This window comes from Plectropomus leopardus, chromosome 9 (assembly GCF_026936395.1).
Source record: "Plectropomus leopardus strain MGB_pleo_1.0 chromosome 9, ASM2693639v1, whole genome shotgun sequence".
In the NCBI taxonomy this organism is placed as follows: Eukaryota; Metazoa; Chordata; class Actinopteri; order Perciformes; family Serranidae; genus Plectropomus; species Plectropomus leopardus.
Window position 1 is genome coordinate 13,369,475 of NC_142184.1, and position 14,851 is coordinate 13,384,325.

Consider the following 14,851-nt stretch of genomic DNA (forward strand, 5'->3'; position numbering starts at 1 on the left):
TAATGATAATTTAAAAAAAAGAATAAAAGAGGCCCTTTAATTACTAGAAAAGTGCACACAAAATCCATAAAAGCCAGCTAGATGGTTAGAAATGGGCCACAGCCACATTCTGTTGCTTGACAAATAACTCTGGTGTACATCCCAGTCCGCTCACCTGAGGTTGTGTAGCGTTTGCTGACATGCCGGCGGCTGCAGAGGGCATACAAATGAACCGGGTGACTGGGAGCCACCACAGCAGTCCAGAGCAGCGTCAGACAGATGGGAGATATTTGATCAGATGTCGCAGACCTTTACACGTCCTCAGGGAGCGAGAGAGACAGACACCCTCCTAATCCCCTCTGTTTGTGTGGACCACGTCAGACTGTGGTGAGAGCACAAGTTCTGGGATGAAAGGAAATTCAGCCATGGCTGAAAAAAACGAAATCACAAGTTTTAAAGAGGAACTATCAGACAGCACTTCGCTTGCATGGCTAATTGTATATCTTGTCCAGCAAGGATGTAAACTGTGGGAGGGGGCCGCCTCTAGTTCACTTTAAGCTCAACTTTAAGCCTTGATGAAATTTAAATGGCTGACTTTTATAAAATCTTTTAAAAAAGTGTCATTAAAGAAGAAATTAGCTTTAGATACCAAAACTGTTTTTTTGGTACCAGGTTGTAAACAAGTTCATTTCTGTTGTCAAGTGGGGCATTTTAACACAGGGTTTAAGGTGAAAACTGGCCTCTTGAGTCAGCCTTAAGAGGCAATTTGTGGAACTGTAGTTTTAGGCATTTTGGTGTTGGCTAAAATTTTTTAGCCCGGCAGGTTGCCGCTTGTTTTTTCCCCACATATACTCAATAAACCAGAAAAAGAAATAGTGAATAACAATGAAACAATTAAACTGTGAAAACACCAATAGGATAAGATGGATTAAACGTCAACAAAAGGCAACAAGGAGGAAAACAAAGTGTATAAAAGACCAGATAAATGAAGCACCGCTGATGCAGAAAATTAATTCATTGGAAAGTTAGAGTAGAAAATTGAGGGTTGAGTGATAGAATCAGTGTTGCAAGTGGAGGAATCGCTACAGTATTTAGTTCAGACTGGATCTACGTCTGTAGTTCTAGTTATTAAAAAAAAAAAAGATGCTGCTGTCTGTTTTCATCTATCAGGATTCTCTGTGGCAAGATGCTTATATTTCATCCGCTAAATATTACTTTGCAAACTTTTCAGAGCAAAATAGACTTATAAATGTATTTGATGAATACTAACAAGGCAGATGCTGAACATGAAAAGTACAAACTTTAATTAGAAAAAAGGTAAGAGCATATTCACGCAAACAAACTTGTGTCTGAAAGCTGTTCAGATATAATTTTAAGGCATGACTAACACAAAAATAGCACTGAAGCCATTTGATCATCACACACATCCCGTTACAGTAAAACTCAATTACTAGCTAACATAAATACGATTCCTTGTTTTTATAGTTTCAAATACAAAAATACCTCATTTAAAACAAAGTCACTCTCTTATGTTTGCAATCAAACAGTGCTACATTACTCTCCTCCCGCAAATGTGTTCAGGTAAAAACAAAGTGTAACAGAAACATTACATATTCAGAAATGATACCAGGTCACATTTGATTGCTTCTGCACTGAAGCAACACCGGGATAAAAACTGAATGATGATTCATATTCCTAAACTGTTTCACATTAATGAATTACAGGAGCTGCATGCACTGTGGCTCAAAAAAACTCAGTGGTGTTGAAATACGAGAAAGTTAAATGCCCAGAACAGAAATAAACGAACCTTTTCCCGGTTGGGATTATGCACATTTGAAGGGTTCATCACGGTTTCAGTGGACAGCATTTTCACATAATGTATTTGCTACAACAAAACAAAGGACGTTTGCTGTTCAAAAGGAAAAAAAATAAAATAAAATTCAAGTTAATGTTTGCTTTCTGTCATACAAGAATGATGGTTATCCTGAGTTGCTAAATTGTCACATGTCAAATATCTTAAGTAGCACACAAGTTATGGGCAAACAAACAAACAAACAAACAAACAAACAAACAAACAAACAAACAAACAAACAAACAAAAACCTTATCTAAGCACAAACTAGTGGTTTGTTTTTTTATGCACTTTTCAAAAGATGTCAGTTAGTAACAGGGTGAATTTTGTATAGAAGCTATTTCCATGGCAAACCACAAAAAAAAGTCACACACATATAAATCTGTTTCCACACACAAAGAAAAATAGCCCTGTTATCATCCTGCAGCTTTTAACTGATCTACTATTCGGAAAATTACGTTTTTTTTAAGCATCTCTACCAACGTGTGAATAAAACTGAGTGAAACTGAAATTTTGCAGTCACATCCCACATCATTCGCACTGAGGGACAGAGGCCCATTCAATATGCATTCATAGCCTGTGGTGTTCTTCTTCTGAAGAATAGAGACCAGACAGAGAGCGTTATCAGGACTTGTAGTCTGGAGAATAGAGACGCGACCTGGGGCTGCTGTTTGGGTCCGTCCTCGGTATTGTGCGGTTGAAAGAATTCACTACTGGAGAGTCTAAACCTGAAAATAGAGCCAAACAGAGCACTAAGTAAAATAAATCAACAACTGTGTTTTGGTGCCTTGTAAACCCGTGAGGTTTGGGCAACTTTGTGACACAAAGATAAAGAGTCAAATCAAATCATTGCAGAACAGACCAGTCACTTTGTGGAGAGAAAATATAATAAAACAAGAAGTTTATTGGAGCAAATCAGTTGTGGCCTTTTATCCATTTTTGCCTGTATTTTGTTATTTCCTTTTTATTTTGCTACACGCTGGTAAGCCATCAATGTTATCGACTGATATATGGGAGTGAACTAAATCAGTTTGCTGACCTTGTTTTTGCATTTTTGTGTTTAGGCTATACGAGTGTTTGTATGTTTAAGTAATTTTTGGCCGTTTTTGCTTTTAATGAAAGTACAGCTGAAGTGAAGCAAAGGGCTGCAGGTAAGAATACAACCCCGACTGCTGCAGAGACAGACTCAGCCTATGTGGGGCTCAAACCCTCAAGGTGAGCTATAGGTGGCCCTGAGATGTGTGTTTGCTTGTGTAAAAGTGTCATCAACATTTTAGCCAACAGGACTCCAGAGAAACTGCAGGGTTTTTCCAAACCATAATAAGATTGTGGCACAGCAGTTCTCCCTTTTTCTCTGTCCTGAGTACTTGCACAAATCTAAATAAAAATAAAACAATGCTTTAAAGACGACACAGTGGAGCTTACTGGTAGCCTGCAGCTGCACTTTTGTAGTGGAAGACACACAGTGCTGATAATTGTTAGCTTGCCAGCCCCTATTAATGAGCTAAAAGTCCATCATGTGTGGTTTTACACTCCAAAAAATTCATCTTCCATTCTTAAGTCCACCAGCAAACCGCCCAGCTCCCAGTCCATCCATCTAGGAATGCGGCAGTGCACTGGATGAATTATGGCGGTTACTGCGATGCTCCTGAAGCTACACTAAGCTTGTCTATAAGTTGCAACAGGCATCACTTGGTTTGGTTTTGTTGGCCAAATTTTGTATTAAGTCTCACACTGAGTTTTTTTGGACTATTCCTATAAAAGGTACTATAATTTTGTATATACATTCTTGTATATATCAATGGGTGTTAATTACTTTTTTAGATTTTTTTTTATATTCTAATGTCTGAAAATTAAAAAAATCTAAAAATCACTTGCTATTTAAAAGGGAGTACTTGCATCATTATTCTATTATATTAAAATTATATCAATGGCATAAAATGGTCTCAAAATGACCATTTTCTTTATCACAATTACTTATGGAACAATTTATTGTCTAACAATAGTAGATATCATAGCAGGGCCATGGTTGGACGTTCCTTGGCACAACATGCAGGTAAACCATATAGACTGTAAGCAGCATAGGTCAAAGAGGAAGCTACGAAAATTATGCACATGGTGCCAAAAAAACCCGCAAAAAAAACAAACAAAATGTAAATAAAGCAAGAGAGAACGCCTAACTGACAAAACTCATTCCGAAATGAAAATCTGAAGTTGGCGCTGACTTTCGCTGGGGATGCTGTTCACAAATAGAAGCCGACAATTTCTGCATAGTACACCTTTAAGGTTTGACAAATATGGCAGAATCTACAAGGAAATACCTCTTGGTACAAAAATCATAAATAAACAGCCTAATCTGTAGTGGTAGCATGTATAGATCTCTCTCAAACACACTGTAGCAGCCAGAGCACAGGCTATAAATTGTGATATCAAACAGCGCCTGCGGCAGAGTCATTCACAATAAATTGAAGACTTGGGGACCGACACAATGCTTTTTTTACTTGGTTTTACATCCAAATGAGCTTTAATTTACAATGGGTGAGTTGGCATTTCATCAAAAAATCTATTCTGACTGCCAGAAAATTGTCCTGGATGCTGTCAAACACCTCTTCTATCTTTTCTAATTAATTCTCAGTGGAGCTTTACAGCCTCATGGTGTCACACTGTGTGAGGGGTTGAACAAACTTCTCTTTTTTGCTTTGAGAGCAAAGTGAGACGGAGCTCAAGTACTGACATTTAGTGGGATACCCCTTTGAATGCATGCTTTTGTCTTTATTTGCTTAATAGCTGCAGGGAGAAGTGTTACAGTGACGGTGTCCTACCTGAGATGGGTGGCGGTGTCCTCTGGAAGAAAGCAGGGTGATAAGCTTGTTCCCTTGGGCTGAACACGGTGTGGAGGACTGCGGGGGATAAAAACACATTTTAAAACACATCACCACGGTGTTTGAAGAGATCAGTTTAAAAAAAACCTCTTGGGAATCACACAATTTCTTCACAACTTTAGGTGCTTCAAATCGTGACCGCTGTTGATGAACACACGTTTGTCATGTTGTGATAATACTTCAGTTTTTGAAGGTTACTTTTCTTTTATTACAGTATGAAAGATAAGCTGATCCAGCAGTGCCTTACAATGTTGGAGGCGTTCGTTTTCAAATACTGCATTTGTTTCAGTTACCATTATTACAAAAAGACTGAAATTCATGAAAAAATTAAACTCTGAAAGACTTCTTAGAGTCTTAGAGTGTAGATAGCTCCATGTTTGTCACCTAAATAAATGGTTTAAAGTCCAATTATTGACATGTATGTTGCAGTCTAACTATGTATGCTATTATGTTGCCATAACCGTGTTTGAAGCATCAAACATTTTCATAAACTGTTAGCAAATATATATCAACATAGAAATTATTGATAAATATCCACATACAGCATAAATATAATTAGTGCATTTACATAACTAGTACAGACACCGCTTTTCTCCAGGATTGTTTGAATAATAAAAAAAAATAAGACAAAAGAAAGAAAGGGAAACAAACAAACTAATAAAAAAGCAACCAAAAAAAAAAACAAACCACAACCCACCCAACTCAGACATCCAATAAAAAATCATTGGATCTTACATTCAGTCGATCGCAAAAATCATCAAATGGCATAACACTGTTGTTTTCTCCAAATATTGAATAAAAGATTGCCAGATGGCATCACATAATTCCCCCCGCTCATCGTTAATATATCATATCCTCTCCAGCGTTGCCAAATAACTGCCAGAAGATTGTAGCACAAACAAATCAATCACCAACAAACCCAGAGAAGTTCCTCAATGCTGAAGAATGAAGTTAACTAGCCAGTGCTCCCTGCACTTAGATTATTTTCTCTCAATATATATATATTCTCTCAATATATTGCATAAATAATCAATGATTGTTCTCTACATATTTTTTACTCTTTTATAAACCAGAACTGAAAATGCGTCACCTTGTTTATTTACTGAGTACAAATGTTTCTATATGCAAAAAAACCCATTCTGTTTTCTTTTCTGATAACTGCGTCAGTGTATAACTTATAAATGTTCTAAAAAGCTTAATATTTGATTATTTGTGATGTTCTACATACAAGCAAGTCAAAGATGTTGACACTATTTCCTTTCACACTAATTTGGTTGTTGATGTCTGAATTTGGTTTAGTTTGAAGGCACTTGGGCAGAGCAGTGAAGTACAGGCATAGAGGCAGCTCTGTGCAGGAATGGGTGCTCAGTCACACACTATATTTATTGCTTTGCATTCGAAAACATTACAATATCAATATCTGGCCGACACACTCTCCCATAGTGGTATTAACATTTTGGCTGTACTGGCTGCCTGCTCCAAAGACCCTGAAAAATATTCTGCTTGTATAATCAATTAGGGGAAATAATCTGGAAACACGTATTTTTAAACTCTTTTTTCCATACTGATCCCGATCTGGAAATAAAATAAAAATTCCATACTTTTCCAAATTGCACAGGAAACCTGCTTTCATTAAAGACAAGAGGTGACCCACCGATGATGATGATAGCTGTACCGGCCAGTAGAGCGAACAGGGTGAAGAACATCATCTGGTAGCAGTTTATGAAGCTGTGCAGGGAGTGGCCCCCCTCGATGTTAACAACTGGTGGAGCAGCTGCTGAGAGAGCGGTGGATGAGATAACAGGCTGTCAAAACCTCTTCAAAGTGCTGAGAACATATGACGACACTAACAAATATCAGCTATGGCACTAAGGGATAATGATCCTCGAAACAGTGGCAGTGAAATTTCAAAGCTGAATGAAATTATGGTCTCTGAAAATCTGCCTTGTCAGTGTGCTCGTGTCGATGACAGACAGAATATTAATAAAAAAATACAAAGCTTTATTTGTTAAATAAACAAAACAGAAAAACAGTTACGTTTTAAAGCAATGACAATACACAGGTTCCCTTTTTCATATTCCATGACTACTTTTGACACTATAGTTCTGTGTATAGACACAACAGGCTGTTGTACTCCAACAGGCCCAGTGCATGCCCTATTGTCCTCAGTGAAATGAACTGTTGTTATCTCTGCTAATGTGAGATAGGAGAAAAAGCTAGAATGCTTAAACGGTCTTATAAGGCTGTTTTGCTGATGTTGTGAAATGCAGCAGCCTTACAGTAAAGTTAACTTGTCACTCAGCAAGGCAGAGGCACCGGGAATTAACGGACCATTGTTAATTCAACGAAGTATTTTAGGATTAGGCTACATGGATTCCATTGAAATTAATTAGAAGGGATTACGTGTTTGATCAAATATATTAAAACTTTGTTTTGTTTTGTTTTTTTTAAAAAAGGTGCCAGCTCTACTAGCTTTCCTGTGACCTTAAACAAAATACATTTAAAACAACATGACCTTGCAGCCTGAGATACAACGCTTTGTCTTTTGCACTGAAAGGATATCTGACCTAGCTTGGCAGCGTTGGGATCAGCCACATGAATCAAAGTGACTGGGATGACGATACTCTGGCTGCAGGAGGGGCTGCTTATGGAGATGGAAGCAGAGCCGGCTGCCTGAGGGTCCACAGCGCTGATGGTGTACTTTGAAAAACTGGGGAAGCCATGGTGTACATCACTCTCTTGGACAGCAAAGTTAGGAGAAGTTGACACCACCTACAGGTGAAATAAAATGTTATACACATACAGTATATACTTTGTTCTTAAAGCCGGTGTAGGCAAAAATCTGAAAAGGGAATAAAAAGGGCAGAAAATGAAATCAAACCCTCCTACTACAGCTACATAAACATGAACTTGACGCTGCAGCTGTGAGCCTTTAGCTCCAGTTAGCAGAATGCTAAAACATTAGCAACATTTCCTTTCCATCTCTGAAATGCTTTGCCAATATTGACAGATGCTTTATTTTGTTTGTCAGACTATCCTTAGACTAGTCTGTTTTCCTTTTTTAGGTAGCTTTGCAGTGAAAGCAGTTGTTGCCAAGAGCCAGACCTCTCTGCAAGATTCTGCGCCTTTCGCTGAAGTGATGTGCACGCACATCTGCATTTGTAGAACCAGCCAATATGAACGCCCTGTCTCGGGAATGACCTGTGATTGGCGAAAGTCATGGGCTATATTTTTTCAAAGCCTGAAAACCGAGCCGTGACGAAGTGCAGATGTCTAGTTTTCTCTGACATCACTTGAATTATAAAATGCTCAAAGTTTATTAACGGATTTTAGCCCAATGATGCCAAAAATAAAACTGCCTACCCCTGCTTTAAAGGGAAGTTTATACCATAAAAGGTCATAATAAAAGCAAAAAATGAACAGTTGCACATGTTATTCAAGGTGCTGCAGAAGTTTAGTCTGACCTCCATGTTGGACAGGGCAGCGGATGGACCGTAGATGGTGAGTTCAGCTGATGTGTGCAGGTTTGAGAGCAGCAGCTCAGTCTGGTCAGAGTAGAGGCCTGGCTCTATTGGCAGCCTGGCGCTGACTTGTTCCCCGGAGAAAGCACTGCCCTCCAGGCCTGCCCTCACCAGCAGGTTGGTCATGGACATGCTGAGCACACGGGTCTGCTGGTCCGTTGCTGGCTGCAAGGTTATGGAACATGTGTAGAGGCCTGGGGCAAGAATTCACAAGAGGGAAAAATGATGGCTCAAGATAAATTATTGATGTGTGCATTTGGGACAAAAAAATGGATCTCGCGGAGTCAATCTGGTCTCAAAAAGTGCAAGATACATAAAAACAATATATATATATATATCCACTCAGTTCTAATGTCTAGATTTGTCAGGGTCATTTTGCAATCACACGCTTCTGTACGGACCTCAGTGGAATTCAGCTGAGTGGTTACAACCTTGTACACACTCTGTGGATCCCCTCAGACATAAGCCAACAACTGGGGTTAGGTCCCAAACCCCAAACACAATTAGACCAGTCCTTCCAAGCAACAGGGAGTCCCCTGAGTTCAATACATCACCTGGACACCTTTTATAGTCCCTGCTAAACTCATTCCATGGATATTGATTATGCCCTTGTAAAAAGTGTTTTCCCGACAGTCGTGCAGAGCATACGCATAAAGAGTGTGTCTAGGTTAGCTTTAAAAGTAATTTTATTTTGGAAAACTGAATGCTTCTAAAGAGGTAGAAAAAGATGTGAATGTCTCAACGATTTCTCTCAGTATGGACAATTAGATGCTAAGAGGTGGTTTTTAAACAATTTGTGATCTGCGTGTTAATGGAAGAATAGCCCCTATAAATCAATTAAAAATATCCGATCCTGTTATGACTTCCAAATTAAACTACTAACATTAGTCATCTAAACCAAGCTTATATCAGTACTGCAGGATTTAATGAGGCCTGATGTACTGTATCTCAATATAATGATTCAATACTGTGGAAATCTGTGTAATTGTCTATATACAAATATATGCTTCTTTGACCATGAATGTGATCTTTAGTCTGGATTCAGATTAGGCTTACCAATGCTGGAGTCAAAGCTGGTGTGCGTTTTAAAGACATCATTAGTGGGGAAGTCAATAGCATCACTGGTAAAGCTCAGATGGCAGCTGACAGAGGTTTCTGGCTGCAGCTGAGAAATTGCTTCAGTCTGGGCAGAGGAACAGGTTCCTGCAGGGGAGAGCACGCTGGCATAAGATACAAAACCTGTGCATCATAACATAGCTTGTTATCAAATGTAAAAATGTATATTAATGTTAATGACTGATTTATTTATGAGCTTTTAGTTTATCAGCAGGGAGAATAAGAACAGGGACTTAAAGAAAGAGTTCATCCTACAATCAAAACAGTGTATTTTTCCTCTTACCTGCAGTGCTATTTATCAAGAGATTGTTTTGATGTGAGTGCCGGAGATACCGGCCGTAGAGATGTCTGCATCAACTGCTTGCCAGCATCTACTGCTAGCTTACTGAGCACTACACTGAGCTTTGCTGATGCTACAGCTCAGCTGAGAAGGATGCCATTAATGTTTACATCTCGCACTGTTAAAAGCACAAGACTCTCATCCATGAATAGATGCACGTTTCCTTCTGTGCCGTGATACGGTTGGTGGGTGTAGTTTGATGGAAAGAAAAATGTTCCTAAATAAAACTGCCCACAGCAAGGACTGTGGAATATCTTTAGTAACCTGGTCATGATTTCTGGAGAGAGACGTTGCTGTTGAGGCTTTCAGATGTGTTTTTTGGTGCTTTGAGCACCAAAAGTTGAGTGCCATCTAGTTCCATTACATTCAGGAGAACATCTCTACAGGCCATATCTCCAACACTCTGCAGCTCACTGATAAATAGCACTACAGGGTTAAGGATAAAAATATATATTTTTGATTGGGGGATGAACTTTCACTGTAAAGCAAAAGAAATTCAACAGTATGAGCGTTAGATGAAAATACTGGCATCCCTCTCATATCTGTCCATCACACATGAAGGTTCGATTGACTTAGCACAAAGACTGGTAACAAGTAGAAACAGATGCCTGGCTCTGTCCAAAAGTAACAAAATCCTCCAACTACAGCAGACTAATAAACACTTTTTATCTGGTTTGCTTAATTTGTACAACAACAAACCGAAAAAAAAAACAAACTTGCTGTTTTATTGGCAGTTATGTGCTGGAATATTACTCGGCTCTATACAGTTGCCAGGCAACAGGAGGACACTTAAAACACTTGAATCAGCAAATTGTTGATTTTCCATTTTGGTTTTTTGAACAGATCAGACAAATTAGATAAAATATGATAAATACTGAACGTTAGAGGGGCTTGTGGGAGGATTTTGTTACTGTTGGATGGAGCTAGGTAGCTGGTTATGTTTTTCCGGTCTTTGTGCTGAGTTACATATTTACCATGAAGACGTAAGACTGGTATCAATCTTCTCATTTAACTCTTGACCAGAAAGCCAATTAAGTCTATTTTTCAAAGTGCTGGAATATTTTTTAACTAAAACAAAGTCAATTCAATACCAATCAGGTTGCTTCCTCTCTGTCTGGTAGTGAGGTGGACCTTGGTTTCCTTGCCGATCCTGACGGGTGTGCCCTGTGTCATAGCAGCTGTCCTTGTAGTAGCTTCCACTACAACCTACAGAACCGCACAGGGAAAGAAAACGGCCAATAAATCGTATGAAGATTCAGGTGTGTGCTTGGAATAATCACATTATAATTTACATCCACGACTAATTGTTTACATCAATAAGACCAGACAGTGAAACAAAACTAATTAAAACACAGCTGAGTGTTTAATATAACATTCCCACTTCCTCTATCAATGTCTCCTCTCACACTGATAAAAACTCATCATCACTTCATTCCAGTCACTGTGTTAGAATGCTTGTGAGCACCTTTCTGTTTAAGATAAAATACCTGGGGCCAAATCACATCAATTCTCATTCTGCTGATAGGAAATGTTCATATAAAATAGTGTGGTTACATTCAGCTCACGAGCAGGGAGGAGCATGACTGGATGGAGTACGGTGACACGCTGAGACAGAGCCAATTAATCCTGTCCACACTCCATCATGTATGAGAACCAACAGCGGCAATGTCAGGCACGCACATTGGGCAGAAACAATGTGTTACTGAAAGGTGATGATGGATATACTATACATCCGTTGTACTTTTATTCTCCTTGTGATGTATTGCTGAAGGATTGATACAGTATGATGCACTGGTGGACATGAAAAGAGTCTCTGGGGAATGAAGATGTTGAGAGAAAATAAAGAAACCAGAGAGGTGTGCTGTTTGCATAATTACAGCATCATTTTAAAGCTCGTTCCTCACAGTCACGACAAAAAGTGAAACACAGTCTGTCAGTGAAGCATTGCAGCTAAGATGGTTGTTGATACAGACGGATAACATACCTCTCTGTATGTTTTTAAAACACCAGGTATCTCGTAGTACACAGTAACTGTCCCAGAGTCTCTGGCCACTGCTGCACCGGTTTTAGGGTCCACCTGAAGAACACCATCAGCTGAGGAGCTCCAAGTACCATGAACACCTGCAGAGAAGCGGATAATGTCCAGCTTTTTAAAAACATGTAGAACAAAACAGCTTAGATTACATAATGTTAAAAAAGGAGGATCTCCTCAGCCAAAAGTAAAATGAAAGTGGTCATAAGATGAATAGCTACGTTATCTTGAAAGGAAATTTAGTAAAATGCAGTGTCAGAAATATTCTTATTCCATTTGGTCACAGAGAACCAAATGAAATAAAATTTTGAGACAGTACACCAGTGGAAGAACACAAAGCAGATAACACATAACTAGGCTGTCATTTCTGGAGTGCCAAATCTTAACCATTGGCTGTATGCAAAGTTTAGAGCACATCTATGACTGAGAATTTGGGGCGGGATATTCTGGACACAGTTTCTAACATGAAGGTGGCTGAGCTGGCAGTGCTAACTTAATACACAACAATAACAGCGCTAACAACAACAACAGAGCTGACAAAACTAACATTGTTACCTGGGGGGAAACCGAAGGGTGGGGGCTAAGCTCCCATGACGATGCTGTCCTAATAACAGTGGTAACCACGTATTAGTACATGTCCACAGGGGCGTTTTTTTAGACACTTCCCAGCATATGACACTTGATGTGCGTGCCACTTGGCATGTAGGCTGTCTGCTCACAGTTTTCAAACCAGACTGGCATGGTGACTCGTGGAAATTTTCTCTTATATTACAAAATGTATTTCCCAACACATTTTAGATGAGAAAAAAGCCATGCAGTTGCTTAATACGTCTTCCTTTTAAATTGCCAACGGTTATTTTAAACGTTTTTCGGAAGTTTTTCAGAGGCAGCGAATCGTGCTGGATGCCCCTCATTTGCATAAAGTAGCCTAGAACCAACTTTATGTAAAATAGGAGCAAATGTCTTTTGAAATGCAACATACTACCAGAATGCACTGCAAAGCTGCAGACAAGTGTAGGAATGACAGATCCTGTGAACCGTATGAATGCACTGCAAAGTGGCGGCAATGGGTCAGCCAGTGGGATACATTGTCACAGGGAGTCACGTGCTCTAACGTGCACACGCAGCCGTCACGGATACTACAACAACCTACGGAGAAGCTCTCATTGCAACACACAGAGGGAGCTTTGTTTTATTCTCTAGTCAGAATGGCATTTTCCCACGATATCTTTACATAGCAGACAGCTGTTTGTGCTTTACTAATTCTCAGATTTTCACAAACAGGTTTTTCCTTTGTTTCGTCTGTTTAAAATCATTATCTTCTGACCACTTAGACGTGATGCAACACAGTACATTTGCTGCAGAAGACAACATATTTATGTCTTACCATCAGGGCTGGTTAACTGAGCGGCGAAGCAGACCACATCCCCAACCACCAGTCTGTGGGCCTCGTCTGGGTGGATGGCGTGTCCAACAGGCAGAGGAACGTAGTCAGCCACGCCCACGTTTTCACTGTCCACCACAGCAAGAAGAGTGAGGCCTACGTTGATCGTCCTGACTGTCAGAGTGTGGTTACCAGGCCCGATCCCTACCTGCACCAGGTCGTCTCTGCAGGACAGAACAGAGGTATGGGTTAAAATATGGATTAACTACTGATGACTAATCATAATCATGTGCTAAGTGCTGCTACCAGAAAGAACTCCATTTTAAAGTTTAGTGGTGTGTTTTTTTCTTCTCACTGCTACAGTAGTTGTACCTCCTAATATATCCATATCTTCCCCCTTAATAAATGTTCTGCTTTTTGCCTCCATCTCAAAATGATCTGTTCTGAACAAACTTGGCGCCAAACTGCTTCCACCTCACACACCACTAAAATCCAACTGGCTCCTCCGAGACTGAGTAGGATCTTATCAGAGGCCAGCCCCATTAGTCCCATGAGTTTCCGCCCTTTACTTCTCTGATTTTTATACTTTGCCCCTAAAATTGTCCGTCAGCACCTGGAGAACGAGGTAATAGAATCAATTTATTGTGCAGACAGATGAGGGAGTCCCTCATCGGGAGGGTAGCAATGCTCCTCCCAGCCCAACACTCCTCCCATTAATTTAGCTCACTCACTGAGGTGGAAACAACTCCATCAGAAATGAGGTTGAAGGGACAGCACAGTAAATTAATGTTGTGAACTTGTAGCGCAGCCTGCCACTACACCCTGACATGACCTCAACTGCTCTGCTTGTTGTAGTCTATAGATATTAATGAGCTGAGTCTGAAACAAAGACCCGCGGTATGGTGTATCACAGCACTGACTAAGTGTCGAAAATATTGTTAGTGTTATGGATATATCTTGTGTATCAGTATCATAACAACATACCGTGTCAAATAAATCTAATTAAAAAAAAATCAATATTGTGTCAAGAATCCATGTTTTCCATTTTTACACTGAAACAATGTAGAGAGGAATGATGGATAAACACATTACAGAAAAAATACATTTCCTGTTCAGCTGGTAGAGGGTGAGTAGTGTGACTTGTCTAGCAAAATTGGAAGTACAAGGAGATATTAGGTCACACGAGGCTATGCGATGTTGAACGAATGGTACACTCAAAGAGAGGCCTTGATTCTCTCTCCCTCTTTCCCTCTATACACACACACACACACACACACACACACACACACACACACACACACACACACACACACACACACACACACACACACACACACACACAACCCAGAACATAAGGATAATAGCTGTTCAATGCGTTTGAGGCACTAAGCAAACTGCAAAACATATCCTCCTCTGCTTGTCTAGAAGTCATGTTTCACTCATTGAGTCACACTGTTTATGTAAATAAATGATTGCAGCAAAGTGAGAGGTGTTAAAGAACACGTAGACTGTGTGTTGACAGACCTGTTTGTGGAAAACGTGAGGTGGGAGCTGGAGCTGTGTAGAGCCTCTCCAGTGCTGGCATGAAAATGAACAGTGAAGGTGAGTACTATGCCCAGAGGGAAGGCTTTCAGGCCCTCTTTGGTGTGTGTGTAGAGCACTGGACTGGTACTGAAGCGCACATAGGACACAGGCACCACCTGAGAAATGAAGGTAGGAACCAGCGTCACACTCAGTAACTGCAGG

General features: G+C 39.9%; 1 protein-coding gene across 2 annotated transcripts in view; it reads right to left on the reverse strand.

Annotated features, from left to right (window-relative positions):
- Positions 1 to 1,260: 1,260 nt before the first annotated feature.
- The window catches only part of nup210 (nucleoporin 210), a 39,961-nt gene continuing 26,370 nt past the window's right edge, over positions 1,261 to 14,851 (reverse strand). The window contains exons 31-40 of one of the 2 annotated variants that reach the window (XM_088082010.1): positions 14,630 to 14,805; positions 13,109 to 13,329; positions 11,674 to 11,810; positions 10,781 to 10,895; positions 9,290 to 9,436; positions 8,177 to 8,427; positions 7,280 to 7,484; positions 6,367 to 6,486; positions 4,653 to 4,730; positions 1,261 to 2,558 (exon numbers count right to left, since the gene is read on the reverse strand). In XM_088082010.1, coding sequence (XP_087938136.1) covers positions 2,455 to 2,558; positions 4,653 to 4,730; positions 6,367 to 6,486; positions 7,280 to 7,484; positions 8,177 to 8,427; positions 9,290 to 9,436; positions 10,781 to 10,895; positions 11,674 to 11,810; positions 13,109 to 13,329; positions 14,630 to 14,805 — 1,554 coding nt within the window. In that variant the 3' untranslated portion in view covers positions 1,261 to 2,454. Of the gene's footprint in view, positions 2,559 to 4,652; positions 4,731 to 6,366; positions 6,490 to 7,279; positions 7,485 to 8,176; positions 8,428 to 9,289; positions 9,437 to 10,780; positions 10,896 to 11,673; positions 11,811 to 13,108; positions 13,330 to 14,629; positions 14,806 to 14,851 lie in introns of both variants that reach the window. The other variant, XM_042491630.2, reaches the window with a different exon arrangement.